This window comes from Loxodonta africana, chromosome 9 (assembly GCF_030014295.1).
Source record: "Loxodonta africana isolate mLoxAfr1 chromosome 9, mLoxAfr1.hap2, whole genome shotgun sequence".
Lineage (NCBI taxonomy): Eukaryota > Metazoa > Chordata > Mammalia > Proboscidea > Elephantidae > Loxodonta > Loxodonta africana.
Genome location: NC_087350.1, coordinates 57626762 through 57646812, shown reverse-complemented (window position 1 = coordinate 57646812; position 20051 = coordinate 57626762). Strand labels below are relative to the sequence as shown.

The 20051-nt window shown below is 42.5% G+C and overlaps 1 protein-coding gene across 1 annotated transcript in view; it reads right to left on the bottom strand.

Annotated features, from left to right (window-relative positions):
* Positions 1 to 6407: 6407 nt before the first annotated feature.
* Positions 6408 to 20051, bottom strand: part of BRINP1 (BMP/retinoic acid inducible neural specific 1) — a 140194-nt gene continuing 126550 nt past the window's right edge. Inside the window, exon 7 of the mRNA XM_064291546.1 lies at positions 6408 to 7548. Coding sequence (XP_064147616.1) covers positions 6408 to 7548 — 1141 coding nt within the window. The remainder of the gene's footprint in view (positions 7549 to 20051) is intronic.

Genomic DNA, 20051 nt, shown 5'->3' with positions numbered 1-20051 from the left:
CTTGAGAGAGTGAAAGAGAACTAATCTCATGGTCAGCAGTCAAAACTTAGAGAATAATTTGGGGTATAACTCCTCATCTCTGAAAGCTGAAGTGTTAAAATTTATAAAATAAAGGATTTACCCTAGATCGGAGGCACTTACTCAAGGTTTGCAGCATTCCAGAATGTTCATGGAGGAGCATTAAAGGATCTGTGAAATATTATTCAAAAATATGAGTGAAGGTACATTTTTATTGGGAAAAAGCCTGGAGCTTTCACATTTCTCAGAGATATCTGTAATTCCCCCCAAATTAACTATGTGACGTTTGAGGTGATTTCCTGCTTGATAATCTGAATCTATTCCACATCATTTTTTACATCTTTCTTGGTTTATGTATTTGTTGAAAGGATCGAGGGTCCCAGGTCACAGTAGTCAGAGAATGTACTATATGCCTTTCTGATATGCCTTGACTCAGAATGGTGACAATTAGGCCCAATACCGAAAGTAAGGAATGACCTTAACCTTGTAACTGCAGACCCCGATAATGGTTTAGAGGCAGAGGAATGTTGAGACAGGAGAGCTCACTCAGGCAACCTTTTCCTTCTAGGTTCTAATATGTGCTCATTATAACCATCCAAGGATTTGAATTGATCTTCAATTGGAAAAAACATCCTACATATGATAAGATTTTGGCTACACAAGAAAAAATATATATATATATACATACATACACACATATTCCCTCATATATATATACTTCTTTATATGCGTTGTTGTTGGGTGCCAACTCATAGCGACCCCATATTACAGAGTTCACTGCTGCTTTGGTCCTCCCACTCGTTGCTCCTTGCTGAAATCTTGTTTCTTGGCTGTAATCTTTACAGAAACAGATCACCAGATCTTTTTCCTGTGGATTCACTGAGTGGGTTGAACCGCCAATGTTTTGGTTAGCAGCTAGGGGCTTAACTGTTGTGCCACCAGGGCACAACAAATGGCTCAAACATACCTACTGTTGTAAGGATGATGCAAGACCTGACAACATTTCGTTCTGTTATACATAGGGTCACTGTGAGTTGGAGTCAACTCAATTACACCTAACAACAAATATATGTATTATAGAGATATGTATCTTTTATACACATACACACACATATCAAGAGGAGAACATATGCGTGTGAGTTTGTGAGATAGGTAGATAGATGATAGATTGATAGATGATAGAGATAGATGATAGATAGATAGATAGATAGATAGATAGATAGATAGATAGATAGATGATAGGCAGATAGATAGGCAGCTAGACAGGCAGATAGACAGGCAGATAGGCAGCTAGACAGGCAGGTAGACAGACAGACAGACAGACAGATAGATAGGCAGATAGAAAAAAAGGTAGACTATATGCATCATATGCATGTGAGTTTCTATAACCCATTAGTGGAAATGTCAAGGGAATAATTCTTGTCTATTAAGGGATTGAATTAGATGACCTTTGAAGACTCGTTTAGTCCTTAGAGTCTATGATTCTATTTGTCCACTCTTCTCTTCACTCTCCCCGATAAATTGACCATCTTTAACAATATATTTTGCCTTATTCGACTGCTACTGTGTTGCGTCACCTTCCTTTACGTTAATAGTTGTCTGGTATGTCTTTATTCGTCCTTTTATTTTCAGTTGTTCTCTTTTTTTTGTTGTTGTGCTTTCAGTGAAAGTTTACAGCTCAAGTTAGTTTCTTATACAAAAATTTATACACACATTGTTACGTGACCCTAGATGCCATCCCTATAATGTAACTGCACATTCCTCTTTTCCACCCTGGATTTCCCAAGTCCATTCAACCAGCTCCTATCCCTTTCTGCCTTCTCATCTCACCTCTGGACAGGAGCTGCCCATTTAGTCTCAGGTATCTGACTGAACTAAGAAGCACACTCTTCAGAGTATCATTTTATATCTTACAGTTCAGTCTAATCTTTGTCTGAAGAGTTGGCTTCAGGAACGGTTTTAGTTCTGGGTTAACAAAGAATTCCAGGGCCATGTCTTCTGGGGTTCCTCCAGTCTTAGTCAGACCATTAAGTCTGGCCTTTTTACTAGACTTTGAGTTCTGCACCCCACTTTTCTCCTGCTCTGTCAGGGACTCTGTTGTGTTCCCTGTAAGGGTAGTCATTGATGGTAGCTGGGCACCATCTAGTTTTTCTGGTCTCAGGCTGATGGACTCTCTGGTTTATGCAGCCCTTTTTGTCTCTTGGGCTAATATTTTCCTTGTGTCTTTGGTGTTCTTCATTCTCCTTTGCTCCACGTGGGTTGGGACTAATTGATGCGTCTTAGATGGCCACTTTTAAGATCCCAGGTGCCACTTACCAAGTGGGGTGCAGGACGTTTTCTTAAATAAATATTCTTATGCCACTTGACCTAGATGTCCCCTGAAACCATGGTCCCCAGGCCCCTGCCCCTGCCCCTGCTACTCTGTCCCTCAAAGTGTTCTGTTGCGTTCAGGAAACTTCTTAGCTTTTGGTTTAGTCCAATTGTGCTGACTTCCTCTGTATCTTGTCCCTATTTTTTAAAAATGTATAATTTGTAGTCAGACAACATCTGTCTTTTTACTGAACAGTTTTGTCCCTTTATATTTATAGGGATTATATGTGTAATAAATTTTGTTATTGTATCTGTTTCTGTTTTCAGCTATTTCCATGATTTTTTTCCCTGTCCTGTCTATTTTTAAAACATTTTCCTTTACTAATTTGAAAGTTACACAATCTACATCTTTTCTTTTAGTTGTTAATCACTTCTTATCCTCCGACTCTATGGTCTCTTCCCCTGATAATTTACTACCATCTAGTAGGTCCATATTATTATTCTTATTTTTTTCTATAGAACAGACTATAGGAAAAAATGTCTGTCCCTGAGAAAACTTTTCCAGCACAGATAACCCAACACGATATTCCACATTCCAAATTACATAATTGGACTTGAACAATCCCAAGGCCTCTTTATTTCAATTGCATCCATTTCTTTTACTTCGTATACTTCCTTCCATTTTGTGACATGTGGTTTCTGTATGACTATGATTTTAATCATCAAAGAGAGCCTTAGAGTTAGTGTGATCTTCTTGTCCTCCTTTTTGAAGGGGGCAGATATGCCAAGGTCCAGAATTTTCCAACGATTTTATTTGATAGCTAATTAATGGCCTTCTCCAGTTTCCATGGCAATGCCATGCTTTGCTGCCAGGCCTCATCCAAATGGGCATTCTGTTCACTCTTGCGTCTTAGCATCAGCATATTAATCAGACACCATAGGTCCTTGGTTGCACGTCAAACCGGTAAGACAGTAACCGAATTAAAATCTCACTCAAAGCTTTCATGTTTCTCTTCCTCCCAGCTTGAGGGGAACCTTGTCAGCTCAAAGGGCTGGCCCAAGTAGAAGGCATTTGGAAATCCAAAGATCTGTATGTCCCTTAACAGCAAAGGGTTTTCTTCTCACCTTAGAATAAATATTTTGATGTCTGAGTCTTTTTCTCCCCTTGAAAATTTCTCTATTTCCTGACCTTTCCAATCATTAGATATTGCTGTATTCTCTTTGTAAGGCGAAGTGGCTGAGTTAGAACTTTCAAGTTGAAGGGAAGAAGCCTTTCCCCCACACATACAGTTTGTGAAGCCTGGGGAATAACTCAGGTTGGAGGTCCTAATTTAATTACAATAAGGATTCTGTAGTAAAGTGCACATGAGATTGCCTTGCAGTCTGTAAAGTGCTGTTCAATTATGAGCTGATACTATGAGTCTTTGGAAGTGCTTGGAAGGTGAAGATGAAAGGGAAAAGGAAGAAAAGGATCTGAGAAATAATCAAATGAAATCATACTTCAAGTCAAAAAGATTACGGATGATTATTTCCACTCCTCTTATTGAGCCAAAATCTTTACTCCCATTGGTGGACTTACCATTTAAAATAATTTCTTCTTTTCCTTCTTCTTATTATAACCAACTTTCGAACACACCATGCATATTCACAACATTGTGTTTTTATATTCACTGTTTCTTTGGCTCTTCTGCTCCTTGCTCCTTGTCCAAATTCTGTTCATTTTTCAAGGTGCAGCACAAATCTGCCCCTTCTATGAAGTCTTTCCCAAACCTATGAACAGAATTAACATCTTCTTTAGTGCTCCTCTGTGTGTGCTTGACTCCATGATAGCCCTTGTCGTGATACATTGTAATTATTGGTTTTATGTCTATCTTTTTCAATCGTGTGTGAGTGATTCAAAAGCTTGGACCATTTCCTTACAAATATTTCTATTTCTGACATGCTCCGTTCATATAGTAGGTGTTTAAGAAATATTTGATGATTTACTGGTCTTTTGCAAAATCTTGTGCTCCAAAGATAAGCTTCTATGTGACCTCTGGCATGACGGATTTCTAACATAAATGGACACTGAATCCCCTCAAAATCTGAGGTCCCAAAACTTATGCTGGTGTGAAGTGCATGCTACACATTAAAGGTGGTATCAAAAATATGTGCTAATTCATACTAAAATCTAGAAAATTAAAGTTGGCATTTACCGTTCTGGAAAAACAAAACATTTTTCTCAATTAAATAAACTAGGTGATTCTTCACCTCTTATGCACTAAGGCGCTCTCTTTCTTTCACCTTAAGACAAATTACCTCAGTGATAGTGTTCTCTTTGTGTCATATCATCACAGACTTCGGTAACCTCTGAGACAGGTCTTTGTACTTTACCTCGAATAGCATTACTGTGAGAAATGCACATTCCAGAACCAGAACCAGTGAGTTGAAGGTATATAAAAGCTGGTCAAGGTATGCAAGGACTTTCTAATAATTAGATCTGTTTTACAACACAAGTTGGTATGAAAACCATTGTTCCCCTTCAGTGAAAGAAGAATCCGAGCAATATGGGAGAAAAAGCTAATTAGCCTCCTGTCCCTGGAATTGTCCAGTCAGGAAACAGCAGTGACTTCCCTATGATGGGGAAAAGGAAATTTGCATTTGGCAGAAATTTAGACTAGAGGAGCTTTATTTTCTCTTCCAAGCCCAAAATTGTATGATTATTCTCTGTTTCTCTTCTAATTTAGAAAAGAGGATCCTGATGTCCAGGAAGCACCTCTAGCAAGTACTACATTAGCAAAGGGATAAACTCAGAGTTCTCGGAGCCTAAGAAATGATGTCTGCCCAAATCCTGTACAGCAATGCTTTGAAATGAGTTTTCTTTCTTGAGCGTCTCCTTCAGATCTAACCCTCAGGTCCCACACAAAGACTCCTCACCTTTCACAGAAGCCAAAGAAGTGGCCGTGTTATTTCCGTGTGTGTACGTGCACGCACATCTGTATATTCCGAGCTAACATGCGATCATTTTTCAAATGCTTGAGGGAGTCCACCTGATAGGCCAACGCAATATTAGAACCTACTCTATTTTATTTTATTTGGGCCATTGATTTTACTCAAACTAGGATTTGATCTTTAATATGTAATGCATTCCTCGAAAATCGTATACCATTTCTTTTGGGAAAAACTAAGTGGAAAGGTTTCTTGATTTACCAAAAAAAAAAAAAAAAAATGGAAAAAAGCTATCAAAAGAACATGAGACTAAAAAATACTTCATCCTTTCACAGACCGGTTGGAGGGAAAAACACAAAAGTGCTTAGAAGAAGGGACACTGCTGAAGGAGTCAGAGGTATAGGTTCAAATCATTGCTCAAGCAGTAACTCTGAGTGTAACCATGAGCATGGCTTTCTTCTCTGAGTCTATTTCTCAACTGAAATCATAGAGTTTGACAAGTGACATCTAAGATTCCTCATTGTTTTAATATCCTATGATCATGTGATTGTCTCTCCCCCCAACCCTACCTATTGTCTGGTTTTAATTAGCTTGAATTTATTCAGAATGAAAGAAGCCATATGAATAAGACAGCTGTGACATAGTCTCCCCATCTCTGTGTGAGTGAACCGAAAGAACCACAAGGAATTAGGCATACAGAGGGGAGAAATCTTAACCGAAGAAATATCTTCTTTATCTATGTCCATTTCCTCCCACAAGGAAAAATGGCAGTGTCGGTTGTACATTACATATATCTCTCTTTCTTTTTAGTGTTTAATCTTAGCACCTGCACAGCAGAGATCTTTACAATTCATTGCATATGCTCTCCCCTTTCTCCCCCCTCCATACAGCACCTGAGGCCTACGAAGCAACTCCCTCAAAGCTCCACAAAAGGCTGAGACCCTTCTTCATGACAGAGTATAGAAATAACAAACATGCCCAACAGTTTTATACAGTTGCTAGAACGTTTGTTTCCAACAAATGAAGGCTTTCCTTCTTTTCTTTGAATATTAATTACATTTTACAAATTGTTGTGTGTTTTTTGTTTTGCTTGGTTTTGTTCTGTTGTGTTTGTACAACAAAAAGGGAAAATCCATGGCAAGTGTCTCGGCTTAACAGAGTTTGGCTGTCATCTGGTCCGACTGTTTGAGGATCTCGGTGTTGTAGAGGTCCAAGGCATGGTTCACCCTGATGATCTCGCTGTTGGTCAGTTTCAGGCGATGTTTCAGCATACAAGAGAACAAGTCCAGCTGCGGCTTCCCTGGGGCCACAGGAGGGGCCAGGCGATTAATTCGGTCCCGAATATCCAACAAGAGGAGCATCACCGAAGAAGAGGAATAGAACTGGCCGCCTTGTGTGTAGGACTGGTTGACCTGCTGAACCGCGCTGCGAAGGAGATCAGCGTTGAACCTCAGGCTGTACCCAAACACTTGCACATCCGAGATCTTGATGTAGAATTGCCGCTTGGAAGGATCGGACAGGTCCACCGGGCCCTGGCCAGTCTCATTACGCAGTAAGGTAGGTAGCCGAGTCCGACTACGTAGGTAGATGTGGACCGTCTCAAAAAACGTTTTCCACCGATTGCCCAGCAAGAGTGTCCAGTTGTAGCACTGGCTGTTTTGGAGGCGAATCTTCTCCCAACGCGGGTAGCCGAATTCACCGAAGGGCATGTTCCAGCCCTCAGAGTGACTCCCGCTGAAGGGGTTGACATAGACAAAGAACATGGGGTCCAGGCTGCTGTTGCGCATCTGGCAGATGCGCATGGACATGCCGATCACCATGTGGATAAAATCCATGCGGTTTTTGTTGCTCTTGAGAGTAAGAGACATGCGCTTGCGCCACCGGGGGTCAAAGAAGGTGTCGAGGCGGATTTCGTTGCTGATGAAAGTGGTATGGACATAGAGGCGTGAGTCCATCTTCTGCAACAGGTACTTCAGCTCCAGGTCCTGGAAGTCCAGGTCGGTCTCAAAGCTGATGAACTGCTCGCTCCGCTCCGAGTCCACATTTTGTGGTTCGCAACGGCCTCGGTACAGCTTGTAGCCCTTGTTGCAGGAGCCACAAAGTGAGATGTTAGCCAGGCTGCACATGGCACAGCTGTTGTTCCCTCCTATGATGCAGGGGATGGGACGCTGGCACAACGTGGTGCTGCCATGGCACACACAGCTCCTCTGGCTCTCCAGGAAGGTTCCCCAAAAACCATTCTCATTGCAGTAGAGAAGTGACTGGACCCTTGCAAGCCACTGCTGAATTGTCCTGGAGGATAGAGGGAAAATGGAGAATGTTAACCACCATAGGCGGGGCTGTGGGTTATCCTTATCCAACTTACAATGCCAATTGGTACTGTTCAAAGGATGAATGGAATGGGTGGAGAGTTATAAAAAGAAAGGCACTGAATTTAAGTTGTAAGAAGTATATTATAGTTCCCTGTAATACCTCATACCAGCTGTATGACATTGGGCTTTACCCTTCTAGCATTCAATTTCTTCATTTGTAAAGGGGTTGGAATAAATGTTCTTTGAGGTCCTTCCAACTCCATTATATATTAGCTCCAAAGAAGTCTGATGGAGAAAATTAAGGTGCCTGAACTCAAATACCCCTGCCTGATGACCGCAAAGTGTAGAAAACCAGCAACGGAAATTAACCCCCATCAGATGTTTCAATCTCCTTCACAGATTCCTTCAGTGACGTTATATAACATCCAACAGCTGTAAAGAAGCAGGTTATATTTTATAATACTCTAGAGATCACAAAGTGCTTCCATATTATCTTATATGATCCTCACAGTGGCTTTTCAAAACATGTCAGAAAGATGTTATTTCTCCCATTTTTCCAGATCTCCAAACTCTCAATTCAATGGGGTTTCTATTACAACATGCATCTCTAGGTCTCTTTCCCCACCAACTCTCAAGACTATAAACGATACTCAAGCCTGTGCCCAGATTCCAATCACTGAAGCATTCCAGTGAAGACAGATCCCCAATCAGATGAAAAGCAACAGAAGAACAGGTAAAAATATGTAAGATAGTTAACTCAGAGGCCTCTCATCTTTCCTTGTTTCTGTGCACATCACCTCTTGGCCATCTTCTGTTGCTATGACTAATGCCTTACATGTGCCTAGCGCTTTTTACCCTGCACAGGGCACATTTGCTCCAGTTTTCTCACTTGAGCCTCACAACACCACCCTGAAAATTGCTTGGGACTTGAGGTCAGTCAGAGATTGCCTAAGTCCTTGCTCCTTCACGGAGGGCAGACTCCTTTACCATCCTAATCATCTCTACCACACAGAGCTGTTGTGAGATTATATGAATTTTATATGTGAAGGCTTAGCCTCAAACTTGGCAGGTATTAAGGACACAATGAATGTTACCACTTGTTATTACTTTAAGGGGACTATCGGTTCCATTTTATAGATGTGGCAACTGAAGGTCAGAAGTGAAATGATGAACTCAAAGTCATACAACTAGTAAGTAGAGAAGACTCCTGGCTCATAATTATGCACTGTATGTCAAGCAAGAATCGAGATAATATTTTTTTAAGACTGCAATGTGCTATGGTGATGTTGATGGTAATGATGATGGTAGTGGCTCAGGAAACATGATCCCCATTTTGCACAGTTGGTAATAGAAGCCCTTTTGCATTGTACAGCCTGTGGTATGAAGTATTAGCAATCCATCCATTCCATCATTTCCATTGCTGAGCCATAGTTGCTCAGCCCAAGAGCTTAGGGGTAGGTGGTAGAGCCTAATGTGAAAGGCATGGACATTAGCCCAAGCCAAACTGAGTTCAAAGTTTAGTTCTGGTACTAGGAACAAGACATTCCATCTCTCTAAGCCTTAGTATTCATATCAAAAATGAGGTTAATAAAGTCCATTCTATGTAGCTGGTGAGAGGATTCAGTGAGATAACACATTTGAAGAGCTCAGCACAGAGCCTGGTGTAGAGCAGTTATTAAGAAGGTAATAAGTATTCTTTTCTTAGAGAATAAGCTATTCCTTTGAACGTATTGAGACACTCTCAGGGATTTCGCTATCTCTGTGAGTTTGTGGGAAACCATTTTGGTATACAGGACATTTGAAAATGGATACTGTTGAAATGACTTCCCAGAATGCTTTTCTTTAAATGAGTTGCTTATCAGCTGAGGGAAAATGGAGGAATAATTAGTACACTCACTCCTAGAGATTGCTCTGCTTTTTAAATCCCCAGTACCACCCCTGACAATAAAACTTCCCCATACAACACCCTGTACCAAACCCCCGGGCTTCTTTGTCTACTTCTTTGTCCCCTCCAGGCTCTGGGCCTTGAGAGGGCCAGGCCTCCTACCCTGCTGAACACCTAGCCCAGAGTCTGGCTCTTTAAATGTTTACTCAACAAATGAATGTTTGCTGGATGAACGAACAAAGAAAAATTAATATTATTCTTATTTTTCATTAAAAGAAAACACAATTTTCCCTCCCCCCTGGGACTGCAGTATTAGTTTTAGATACCATCTACCCACACGAGCCCAGTCTCCCCAGCCTGCTTCATGAGACCAATCCCATTTCAGCCTGGAGAACAGCAGCAGGCCCGGCCTTCAGAACACAGAGCTGGAATAATAATAAGCTATGCAGCTCCCACCTCCCCAACCAGAACATTGACTGAATATTGGGTATGAGTCATCTGATATTTTTGTGAGCCGCAGGGGCCCTCCACAAGTCTCTGATTGCACGGTTCCATCTGACAAGAGCGCCATTTCAAAATGACTCTTTCAAATGGCCCACACTTGCCCCTGTCGCTCACTCTCCAAGTGACAGGACAGTACCCCATTTAGAGTTCCTCTGTTCCCATCTGCAAGGCACTCTATAACTCCGTAGAGCGCCCCCTTTCTCGTGTCTCATCATTGGGGCTCTTTGTGAGGACCGCAGCCCCCTCTCCTTGGATCAATGCATCATTGTGGCTGAACTCTCAGAACCCTCGGTGGGGGAAATAAAAAGATGCAAGTTCCTGGTGATGCTGCCACAAGCGACAGGGCTTGTGACACATTAGGATTCTGGCCCTGTCGAGCAGGAGGGATTGGGGACAGAGGCCCTCTGAGCAGCATTAGCGAGAGGCATGGCACCTGCATCTCCTGACCTCAGAATAATCATGAGGTTGTGGGCTGTATCAAAGAAGGCATTAACAGTACAGCAAGAGGACTCAGAAAGGGGGCGGTGTGCAGAGGCGGGGTGGGGGGGGGCAGGGAGGGCAGGGCCAGGAAAGAGGAAAGAGAAAATGGAGGAAGAGGGTGGAGCATGGGGCAAGGGTGGTAAGAGAGGAGAAAAAGACCTGGTGGGGGAGATGGTGGGGAAGAGATGGAGCCTGGCCTAGATGAGCAGACAGGCTGATGCAGGAGGAGGCCCTGAGGGGTGAGAATGTGGCAGGATGAAATTAGAGTGAGCAGGACAGAAATGAGGAAATTCAGCCAAGTCTTCACATGTCATAACTCATAGCTACACAGATTGCGGGTGCTGGATGGGCCGTTTTGGGGCAAGTCACCCACCTCTCTCCTTTTCTGGAGAGGCAGAGGGTAAGTTTGAGAGGGTCAGTGAACTTTCCTTTGCTTTCCCATACTTCATTTGGAAGAGAGGAGTAAAACCAGAGGAAAAAAAAAAGCACATTCCTACCTTTTTTTTTTTTTTAACCCCAGGAACTTTTAATAAGAGAACTTGCCTCAATCAGGACTATCTCCTATACCTTCTCCATCTCCATCCCTGAGTAGTAATCACTGATTTCAGAAATCCTACAAGGTTGAACGCAAACCCTGGTGGTGTAGTGGTTAAGAGCTGTATCTGCTAACCAAAAGGTTGACAGTTCGAATCCACCAGGTGCTCCTTGGAAACTCTATAGGGCAGTTCTACCCTGTCCTACTATGAGTTGGAATCGACTCGACGGCAACAGGTTTTTTTTTTTTGCAAGGTTGAATTGCAGGCAGCACTCTAAGCAAGCCAAAGAAATCAGTGGCTTACAACTGTTGAGCACCCAGGGGTGTATTATCCAACAGGCAAGGTAAGCATACTGTCCACTTTGCTTACCAGATTATCTGAAGTGAACAATTTCATATTTTTATTTTTTGGTTTTATTATATATATATACTTTTTTTTTTCTTTACCACATTAAAGATTCTGCTTCTAGGTATGGCTGGTGTCTGTCTCTCTCCAAACTCCACAGCACCTTCCCATGGAATCAAGTCCTTTTTTCAAATTTACAGTCCCTGACAGGGACAGATTACCTAGTGAGCGTAACTTGCTTACTGGTTAATCTGTCCCTGCCTGGTCTACAGCGGGGGCTCACAGGGGTGGGTTACCCAATAAGTAAGGTAAGTATGAGCTTACTAGTGCTTACTTCCTAATCTTTAGTGCACAATTTTGCATCTTTGATGTGGTGAAATCCATGTGACATTGTGCGCTACAGATCAGTAAATAAGCACAAGTAAGCCGGTGCATACCTTGCTTATTGAGTAATCCGGCCCTGACCAGGCATTGGTTGTGCTGGAGGCTCTTCATACGGTCTCTTTGAATAGCGTGTGTAACTAACAAGTGTCACAGATGAAGATAATGAGGACTCGAGAAGTGAGCTAACTTGTCTGGGATGATGAAGTTATTCCACATGCAAATACTAGACTCTACCATCGGTGCACTTTTCTGCTGAGTACCATAATGCAAAATTATAATGATAAGGGAAGCCAGAAGAAGGAAGCAGTCCTCAAGAAGAGAAAGAAATTGAGATAATAGAAAAATACTGAAAGTTTGAGCACGTGAAGGGCCTATTATCACATTCTGTGCTTCCTCTGGACCTGCCAGGATCCCTACCCTCCATTCACAGTTAATTGGAGCTCACCAACAAGTGCACAAGGAGAGGCTGGGGACCAGGGGTAGGAGGGACTGCGATCTATAAATACCACTTCCCAGGCTAGCTGGTGACAGCCTGCCTCAACCCTGGCAACAGAGGAGCTGGCTTATTAGGCCTGCTCCAGAGGGGAGGGTCTCACAAAGGACAGAAAGCCCCACTGCAAGGCAGTGAGGTCCATGTTTTAAAATGCTTTTCTCAGTCCCTGAGGAGCCAAAGCATCTTCCATTTGCAGCCAAAGCTGAACTCCAATATGTTCAAATCAGCATCTTTCTGTTGGATGAGATTTCAACTCGTTCTGATGGTGGGCCGGAGGGAGGAACAGAACGAGGACAGACGGAAGGGGGCAAAGGTGCATTTACATTTCAAGCTGGAAAATCCAGAAGTCAATTGGCAGACACCATAGAGGCTCCAAACGAAGCAGTTTGGACAACAGAAGCAGAAAACCTTCAAGAAGAAGCCTTGGAAATGTTGAGCCCTCCTCCTCATGTTTAGCCCCGGGAAGTTGAGGATCAGTGCTTCTTGAGTGCTTACCATATCATGGTGGTTGTCCTTTTATCCGCCCATCCAATCCATGAGCTCGGTCTTCCTTGTGATTCCATTCTGCCAACAAAAGCACTGAAGACCAGAGAAGGTCTGTGATTCTTCTAAAGTTGCACAGCATGGAAGTAGTAGGCCAGAGGTCAAACTTTCTGGATCCAAAGCCAGTGCTTCCTCAATTACTTTGCTGTACATTTCCTACCCTCTAAAACCCACACTGCAGGAGAAGCCAGGCTCAGAGCCATGGAGACACCTAAGTGGTCCCCTGCAGGCTCTGTCTTTGCTCAGCCAGGATGTTCTGGTGACCTGACAGGTCTCCCGGTGACACAGCATGGAGTTGCTCATCATTTGGAGGACAGAGGCTCTGCCACCCAGAGCTACCCATCAGTGCTTTCAAAGGCACACATCTCCCTCTCAGAACTGCCCGGGTGGGGAGCCCGGGCTAGGATTCCTAATTCAAGCAAACTCCCTGCTGATTTTAATTGGAGGTTTTGCCTAAGATAGGCATGCTGTGCCAGGCCAGTGGCATTTTAGGGAAGATCACACAAATTGAATGCTAAGGAAAGAGCAGGGGAAAGGTCTAGGCTAAAACAGAAAGCGATAATCCATAACTCTCATTTTCCTAACAGGAGTGTTTATTTAAATGGAGAGGAAATGGAAAAAAAAAAAAATGAAATTGGAGTTCCGAATTATTCTTTTATTTATGGCCCATGCTTCTTCCTTGGCATTTCTTTGACATGGTAATAGGTGTCTGAGTAATTCAGTGAGACTCCACAAAATGTATATTCCATAGAGCACAGACTAGACTGGGATGACAAACAGTTGTTTTTAGGTTTCTGATGATGGGCTTTTTTCTTTTTTTTTTTTGGTTATGCTATGTGTCTGTGTGTGTTTTCAAGGAATGGTGCTGATAAAAGATGAATATGTCAATGTTGCCAGAATGGCTGGGGGCTCAACTGAAAGGAGCCTTGGTTTATGGATGTGCTAGTATGAATTACAACGGGCCATCAGACCCCTCTGTGCTCATCATTTTGCCCAGCTACATATTCAGCTTTTAATCATTCCCTTCTTGGAGTTCCTATAATTGTTTTAATAATATATTTTCTTTTTTTTTCTCTCAGTTCTTCATGTGATTTCAGATCCTTGTTCACTGGCTAATAACAATAAAGAAGGAAAGACCCAAAGAAGAATTTCATAGTCCCTTGCCATGCTGAAGATATCTCTCCCAGTTTGAAACTGCTGAGTGAAGGCCATAGATCTTACTTGTGGGGAGCAGGGACAAGGGTAGAAGAAGGAATAAAGAGAGCAGCAATGCAAAATTCCAATGGGGTCTTTAAAATTAGGTTGTCAGGAGCTTAATTGGGGAGGATTATGAAACAATTTTTGCAATTACACAGTCTGTGTCTGGAAGAAGGTGACAGGCAACATCAGCTGCATATTCAAATTCAGCGTTTTGCTTTGGGTGTTGGATGCTCTGGAGACAAGGGAAGGAAAAAGCCAGCAGTCTCCATAGAGCTGACAGAGGGCCAAAAGCAGCAATGCATTCCCAGGTGGAAGACTGAAAGAGTGGTTCATTCTTCCTGGGAGGTTGTCAGGCTGGATTATGAGAGACTCTCAGAGCAAAAGGTTATGAAGTAAGCAGGGGCAGCCATCATCTGTCCATCAGTGGAGGCTTGCATGCTAAACAGGTTTCAGAGGAGCTTCCAGACAAAGATGGGCTAGGAAGAAAGGCCTGGTGATCTGCTTCCAAAAATCAGCCATTGAAAATCCTATGGATCACAATGGTCCAATCAGCAATTGATTGTGAGGATGGTGCAGGGGCCAAGTCAATGACAGCTAACACCAACAACTGAGTCTAATATGCCTTAACCTTAACCAAACCAAAAACACCAAACCCATTGTCGTTGAGTTGATTCCAACTCATAGTGACCCTATAGAATTTCCAAGGAGAGGCTGGTGGAGTCGAACTGCCAACCTTTTGGTTACCAGCTGAGCTCTGAACTGCTGTGTGCCACCAGGGCTTTAACCCTACAGTACAATAATGGCCATCTAGATCAATAATGTGCAGAGTGAGCTGGGGTGACCACAGGCTTAGGAGCAGGTTAAGTAAACACTGGACCTGTTCTACCACCTACCTGTTATTTGACTTTGGATAAGTCACTTGACTTCTCTGACCCTCAGCTATCTTATCTGTCAGGTAGGAAAGATAATATTTACCTTGCACTTTGTCTTTAGACTTACAAATGAATATGTAAAGACCCTGAGAGGTGTTCAGCGAAAGGAAGTTATGTCTGACCATTAACCATTATTGTTACTGAGGCAAAGAATAACCATATTTTACAAATGTTTCAGGTAAAAATATTGCTCTCAGTTATCAGATCAGCCCAGTTGATTATACCCTAGTACTCTACTCTCACTTGTTACTCACCCTCCTCAGTTCTAATGAACGCTGTCATCATGATGCTTGGAGAAGAAAGGGCTAGATGTGGGCTTGGGAGTCAGGAAAGCTTGGCTATTGAATCACAGCTCTGCTATTCATTATTTGACCTTGAGCTAATTGCTTGTCCTTTATAAGTTTCAGTTTTCTCAACTACAGAATGGAATAATAACACAGTCCTTATAGTTGTTTCAAGGTTCAGATAAGATAATACATGTAAAGCATCTAACAAATAGTAGGTACACACTGGCTCTCATGAAAGCAAACTTGTGTTCCTCTTGGGCTCACACAGCAAAAGGTTCCTCTGAAATCAATAATTACAGATTTTAAAATCCAGGGAAAGAATTCAATAAACACTGCTGGGTGAGTTGAATATTATTGTTAAAAAAAAAAAAAAAGGAATCTTGATGCTTAATTTCTTCTGTATCCCCCCAAATCAGTAACAGATGGATTGCAAATCTAAATGTGAAGGGTTGTTGTTATTGTGTGCCATTAAGTCAATTCTGACCCACAGTGACCTTGTAGGACAGAACAGAACTGCCCCATAGGGTTTCCTAGGCTCTAATCTTTATGGGAGCAGATCGGTAGGTTTTTTTCTCTCACAGAGCCACTGGTGGGTTCGAACTGCTGACCATTCGATTAACAGCCAAGTATTTAACCACTGCACTATTAGGGCTCCTATGTGAAGAGTAAAAACCAAAACCAAACCCACTGCCATCAAATCGATTCCAACTCCTAACAACCCTAAAAGACAGAGAAGAACTGCTCCATATGGTTTCCAAGGAGTGCCTGGTGGATTCAAACTACTGACTTTTGGTTAGCAGCCATAGCTTTTAGCCACTACGCCACCAGGGTTTCCATGTGAAGAGGAGAACAATAAAAACAACAACAATGACAAAACAGCTTTTAGATCAGGGAAGCATCTTCATCTTCATTGCTCATCATAAAGAAAAAAAAAAACTGATTAATAGGGCCGTATTGAGATTAAAACATATCCATCAAAAGATACCATTAAGAGGGTGAAGAGACAGCCCTCAGTAGGAACATACATTTGCAGTACCTCTAGCCAACAAACGATCATATTCATAATACACAAACAACTCCTAGAAATCAGCAAGAAAAATTTATATAGCCAAGATAAAAGGGATAAATGATACGAACAGGCACTTCATAAAAGAGGATATTTGAAAGGCCAATAAGCACATGAAACTTCACTTCATTAGTCATAAGAGTAATGCAAACTAATACCACAATAAAATACTATTGCAGCAGGATGGCTAAAATAAAATAAGAAATAAAAACTAAAAAGATGGAAAACACCAAGTACTGGCAAAGATGTAGACATACCAGAATTTTTATATGATACTGGTGGGAGTGAAAATTGGTTCAGCATGTTTGGAAAACCATAAGTATCTACTAAAATATCTACTAAAACTGAACATATGCATACCCTACATACCAGCAATTCCACTCCTAGCGTGTCCCATACCCATTGTTGTTGAGTCGATTCCAATTCACAGAGACCCTATAGGACACAGTAGAACTGCCCCATAGGGTTTCCAAGACTGTAATCTTTAGAGAAGCCAAATGCCACATCTTTCTCCTTCGGAGTGGCTGGTGGGTCCAAATCAACAATCTTTCAGTTAGCAGCCGAGTGCTTAACCAGTGTGCCACCAGGGCCCCTTCCCCTAGTATATAACTAACAAAAATGCATAAGTAAGTTCACCAGAAGACATGTACAAGTATTATGCATAACGGCTCCGAATTGAAGATTATGCAAATGCCCATCAGCAGAATAGGCTTCTACACACTCAATGGAAAACCTTTCCACCATGAGAATAACTGAATCGCAACTACACAAAACAATATGGAGGAATCTCATAGAAGAATGAAACGGTTAAAGAAGCCAGGGACAAGAGTCCATACTATATAAAAAGAGGCAAAACTGACCTCTGGTGCATGCAGCAGTGAGAAGAGTAGATCCCTTGGGAAGGGGTGGAGAGTGCCCAGAAAGAGGCACATGGAGTGGGGTAGGGAGATATCTACTGCGCTGATAATGCCCTATTTCTTGATTTGGGTAAATTTATATGTGTGAATTCAGTTTGTGAAAATTCATCTTGCTTATAGCATTTATAACCTGTAAAAAACCATTTGCTGTCTGGTCAATTCTGACATGCGGTGACCCCATGTGTGTCAGAGTAGATCTCCAGGCCTTTCTAACGAGGCACCTCTAGGTGGACTGGAACCTCCAATCTTTCCATTAGCAGGTGAGCACTTTATATATTTGTACCAACCAGAGACTCCTATCTTGCTATAAACTCAAAAACCAAACCCATTGCTGTCAAGTTGATTCCAAGTCATAGTGATGACCCTACAGGACAGAACAGAACTGCTCCATAGGATTTCCAGGGCTGCATCTTTAAGGATGCAGACTGCCATATCTTCTTCCCTTGAGTGGCTGATGTGTTCAAACCGCCAACCTTTTGGTTAGCAATGGAATACTTAACCAACCACTGCATCACCAGGGCTCCTTTTTTATCTTGCTCTATACACTTGGGAAACCCTAGTGGCGTAGTGGTTAAGTGCTATGGCTGCTAACCAAAAGGTTGGCAGTTTGAATCCACCAGGTGCTCCTTGGAAACTCTATGGGGCAGTTCTACTGTCCTCTAGGGTCGCTATGCTATGAGTCAGAATCAAGTCGACGGCAGTGGGTGGTGGGTAAATACACTTATGATATTTGCACCTTTCTATATTTTTTATACGTATATAATACTTGCATACAAAATTAACAAAATTAAAAAAATTGTCTCTTAAACAAACAGAATAATACATTAAGGCAACAATGCATTACATCACTTTCAAACTTTCTAAAGCCCTTTTGTTTTGTTCTCTAATTCTGATCCTCCAATTTTGCTGTCACAGTCTGGGTTGAGAGGTTATCATAAATTTCATCTTAATGATATGAAAAACTGAGGCTCGGAGAGGAGCAGTGCCTTTGTAAAGGTCACCAGAGGGTTGTCACGTCGCTAGGATTGTAAGGCACCCACGTGTGAGTGTCTTGGCCTGGTGTGGAGGGTGGGGTAAGAAGGAGAGTTGGGAGGTGGCTCTCAGAGAGGATAAGAAAGAGCTATCCACAGAAATCGTAAGAAGTTAGTTCTATTTCTGACTCAATCCCCTGAGCCTCCAGATTCTATTTTGAACAGGATGCCACTTCTGAGGCAGGGGAAAAAAGTAACTATCTAAAAACTAAAAACAACAAAAAGGGACTAGAGATGCTTATTTTCTTGCCTTACGTCAGTGCAGTGAGTCAACTGCCCTACTTGCTACAAATGCAGAATAGCAAACAGGGATGGGAATGGAGATGTCCGGAGTAGCGAGGGCTTAAATGAATCCCGCAGGTTGTTACTCATGGTGGGGCTCAGCTGCCCACGTACATCGCCCTGCCCCTCGCCCAGACTGGACACCCTCGGGACGCCTTGCTGCAGTGTTCGGCCTCACTGCCTTCTTTCTTTTCCAGTAAATAAAAAAGAAATGACAAAGATATTCTTAGTTACAAGCTTCATTGCCACAGGGTTGGGGAAGGAGACATTTGTAGGTCTTTGGAGGTCGTTGTGCCAGGTGGCCAGCTGCTCTGAGCTAGCCCAAGTTTATCTGTGGTCTGTAAATTATTTAATAGACACCTCAATGCACCCTCAGAATAGGTCTTTGTCACCCAATTGCAACACCCTGCTCCGAAATACACACACATATGCAAACAAAAATCATCATCGGGTCAGGGACTCTCAAAGTAGCAATTTACTTTGTGGGGAGCTGCCTGTGGGGTTACCCACTGCTGTTGAGTTGATTCCGACTCATAGTGACCCTACAGGACAGGGTAGAGCTGCCCCATAGGGTTTCCAAGGGTGTAATCTTTAGGGAAGAAAACTGCCACATCTTTCTCCTGAGGAGCGGCTGATGCGTTAGAACCGACAACCTTTCAGTTAGCAGCTTAGCTCTTAATCACTGTGCCACAAGAATGCCTTCCTCTGGGGTTAGAATGGCTGAATTTCAGAATCCTAGAGCTAAATAAGGATGATCCATTTTACAGATGGAAAATAGTCCAGAGATGCTCTGCAATTTGTTTGAGGTCACCCAGTAGTGCCTGGAAACCCAGACCCAGAATCTGATCTTCCTCTCTATATAAGGATTATAAAACTGACCCTTCCTTCCCACTCCCACTATTTCCACTACACATATGCCCACTAAGTAATAAAATAGAAGTAGCTTATGGGACAGTTTCTTTCTTTAACCAGCCCCCCACCCCCACCCTCCCCCCAAAATATGCACCTGGTAAGAAGCTAGTAGCCTAAGAGTTAAACCTTAAGATAAATTCACTAAACAAGAATCCTGATTTTCAAGGTTCCAAAAGGTAGTTTTGCATCACAAAATATTTTCCTCACAAGGTCTCCAAAGAATACACTTCTCTCTATGCTAAAATGGGATATTACTGGAAAAAAACAAGCAAAAACCCCACTACATATGCCAAATGGCCACAGATTCTTTGAGATACAAAGTTGAAGTTCTCTTGAATCTGGACAGGTTCCATGGCTGCTTTGGCCAATATAATAAGGCAGAAGCGATTCATGCAGTTTACGGACCCAGGCCTTAAGAGACTAGCAGCTTCTACCTTCTGTCTTGGAAAATTTCCTTTTGAAACTGTGAGACCCTTTATAAGAAATATGACTACCTTAAGAAGAGACCACATGTGAGAGGCCATGAGACGAGGTGACGTGTGAGAATGGCCCACTTCAGCCCAGTCATCTGGACATCCCCATCAAGGCACCAGCCATGTAAGCTTTCTTGGAACCTCCAGCCCAGGCCAGGTGCCAGCTGACTCTCAATGAGTGACTCCAGTCAACTTCATGTGGAGCAGAAGAAT